The 2,142-nt window shown below is 50.5% G+C and overlaps 1 protein-coding gene across 3 annotated transcripts; it reads left to right on the top strand.

The window, feature by feature from the left end:
• The first annotated feature begins 10 nt into the window (after nt 1-10).
• LOC111734824 (pyridine nucleotide-disulfide oxidoreductase domain-containing protein 2-like) lies at nt 11-2,119 on the top strand. 3 transcript variants are annotated; one of them, XR_002778596.1, is made up of 2 exons: nt 11-559; nt 843-2,119. XR_002778596.1 is itself a non-coding variant. In XM_023526793.1 (2 exons), exons 1-2 carry the CDS (start codon nt 373-375, stop codon nt 1,207-1,209), a joined length of 534 nt encoding a protein of 177 aa, XP_023382561.1. In that variant the 5' UTR covers nt 11-372; the 3' UTR covers nt 1,210-2,119. The 3 variants fall into 3 exon arrangements, 2 of the variants coding, with proteins under 2 accessions (XP_023382561.1, XP_023382560.1); XM_023526793.1 differs by having other exon boundaries at nt 863-2,119; XM_023526792.1 differs by having other exon boundaries at nt 830-2,119.
• The last annotated feature ends 23 nt before the right edge of the window (nt 2,120-2,142 follow it).

Raw genomic sequence — 2,142 nt, 5'->3', positions numbered from 1 at the left:
TTTTTGCAATTGACCACAACTTCGCTGTCTCCCAAAAGATATGATAATATGTGAATGAACATGGCGTTCCCAGCCATTCTAGGAACTATTCTTGGGTACAAGCACCACTTTTCTGAGTGATTCCACTAATAAAATTTAACAAAGATCAGTTCAAAAGCATCTTGTTGAGGCAATTCTGAGATCACTTCCAAGAGCTTACAGACCAGAGTAGAAAAAAAGGACCGCAGACCACTGGCCATATCCCATGGAAGAGCTGGTGTGGGCCAGTTATAGTCAAGACTGCTGACAGAGTGCAGAAGAAGTGGCTGGCACTGAGCAGGAGGCGGTCCAGGAGGGCTTCACGGCGGAGGTAGTTTGGCTGAGCTCTGGAGGATGGAGTGGATTTCTGGAAGAAGAGGTCAAGGGACCAGTCTGAGCAAAGGAAGAAAGCAGCCCCGTGGGGGCCTTGGCCATCCTCGGGGCTTTCATGGAAACTTCTCCTTCCAGAAGTGGCTTCCTAAAGAGTTCACGGAGAGAATCTCTCAGCTGGACACTCGGTCACCCGTCACCAAGATCAACGGTAAGTGGCACACCACATTGCAGAGCTATCTCTTTTGACGTCACCTGAGTGAGCAATCTCCAGGTCTGGGGAAAACTGACCGACATCATCATCTCTATCCCCAACCTCCAGCCTGCCCCCCTAGTTTGAAGGCGAAACACTTTTTCGTATTTTCTCTTCCTAGTCCACCACTTGGGTGAGCAGGGCGATGGTAGAGAAGGAGAGCTCGTGGGTGGGAGAGGGCTGAGGACGCAGGCCTTTGGGCCCTGACCCTCCCCTTTGGTCACTCAGTGGCTGTTGACAGGCTTCCTGACTTCCTGGCAGCCCCCAGTGCTCCCGAAGGCCAGCCGCTGCCCCAACACCACTGCTCCATTCACCTGAACTGTGAAGACATCGACCTCCTCCATCAGGCTTTTGAAGATGCCGTGGACGGCCGGCCTTCCCACAGGTGGGTGAGACCCTCAGCTTTGTGTCCCCTGGAATATTCCTACACATGGTCCTGGGGAGAAGGGGGAGACTGTCCAGACACAGCAGGGATCGCCTCTTCCTCCTGGTTAAACATTCATGATGATGTCGATATCTGCCTAAATCCATGCTTAGGTTCTAAGGTGAAGAAATGCATTCCACACAAGAAATCTCTGGGCCAGGGAAGGTTAAGGGGTGAAGAGTAGGACATATTAGCAGAAGGGGCAAAGGACTGCAGAGAGAATAGTGCTGGCATTTGGGAAGAACTGGAGGAAAAGCTTTCTGGGAGAGAAAGAGAGATTATCCGATTCAGCAGCTTGTCCGAAGGCACATACTCACCTGATTCTACAGAAGGCACATACTCTACCTGATTCTCACTCATCTCTGAGCAGCTGCATTCACGCAAAACTTCTAAAAGCATTTCCCACCTCCAGCTGCAGCTGCATCTCTATCCTGTGGGAAGAGGCAGGGATGTTGCAGGAACAAGCATCTTTCCATACTGTCAGTTGTCCACCAAAACTTGTTGAAAACCTATTCTGTGCCAGGCTCTGTATAGGTATAGATTAGGGGAACTGGGAACCAGACATGAAACAGAGTTTATCCTAAGACATGCACACAAATGTTCACAGCAAGAGGTAAAGAGGACGTATGCCCTGAAAGAAGGTTAGAGGGCGAAGTCCACTTATCCATTCATAAATATTTTGGGGCCCCTATTCTAATTCAGAGACCTGGTCACAAAGCAGCAAGCAGAGTCAACATGGCCTCCACCGTCAGATCACTGACCTTCTATGGTGGGAGACAAAACAGTCGACAAACATGCACTGATGATTCGGAGAAAAATAGGTCAGGGGAAGGAAGGGTTTGCTAGTCTTTATAAGGAGGTCAGGAAAGCCTTCTCTGATAACACGACGTTTGAGCAGAGACCTGAAGGAAGTGAGAATACAGGTCTTGTGGATATCTGAGGAAGAACATCCAGACAGAGGGAAAGTCAGGTGCAAAGGCCCTGGGGTAGGAGTGTGCCGCTGTGTTGGAGGCACAGGGATGAGGCCAGAGTGGTTGGAGAAAGAGAACCTAGAAGTGAGGAGTGAGAGTGGGGTCTGAGCTGCAGCCGCCACATCCTGCAGGGCCTTGTCAGCCAC

This window comes from Pteropus vampyrus, unplaced genomic scaffold (genome assembly GCF_000151845.1).
Source record: "Pteropus vampyrus isolate Shadow unplaced genomic scaffold, Pvam_2.0 Scaffold7192, whole genome shotgun sequence".
Lineage (NCBI taxonomy): Eukaryota > Metazoa > Chordata > Mammalia > Chiroptera > Pteropodidae > Pteropus > Pteropus vampyrus.
This window is presented reverse-complemented; position numbering and strand designations above follow the sequence as displayed.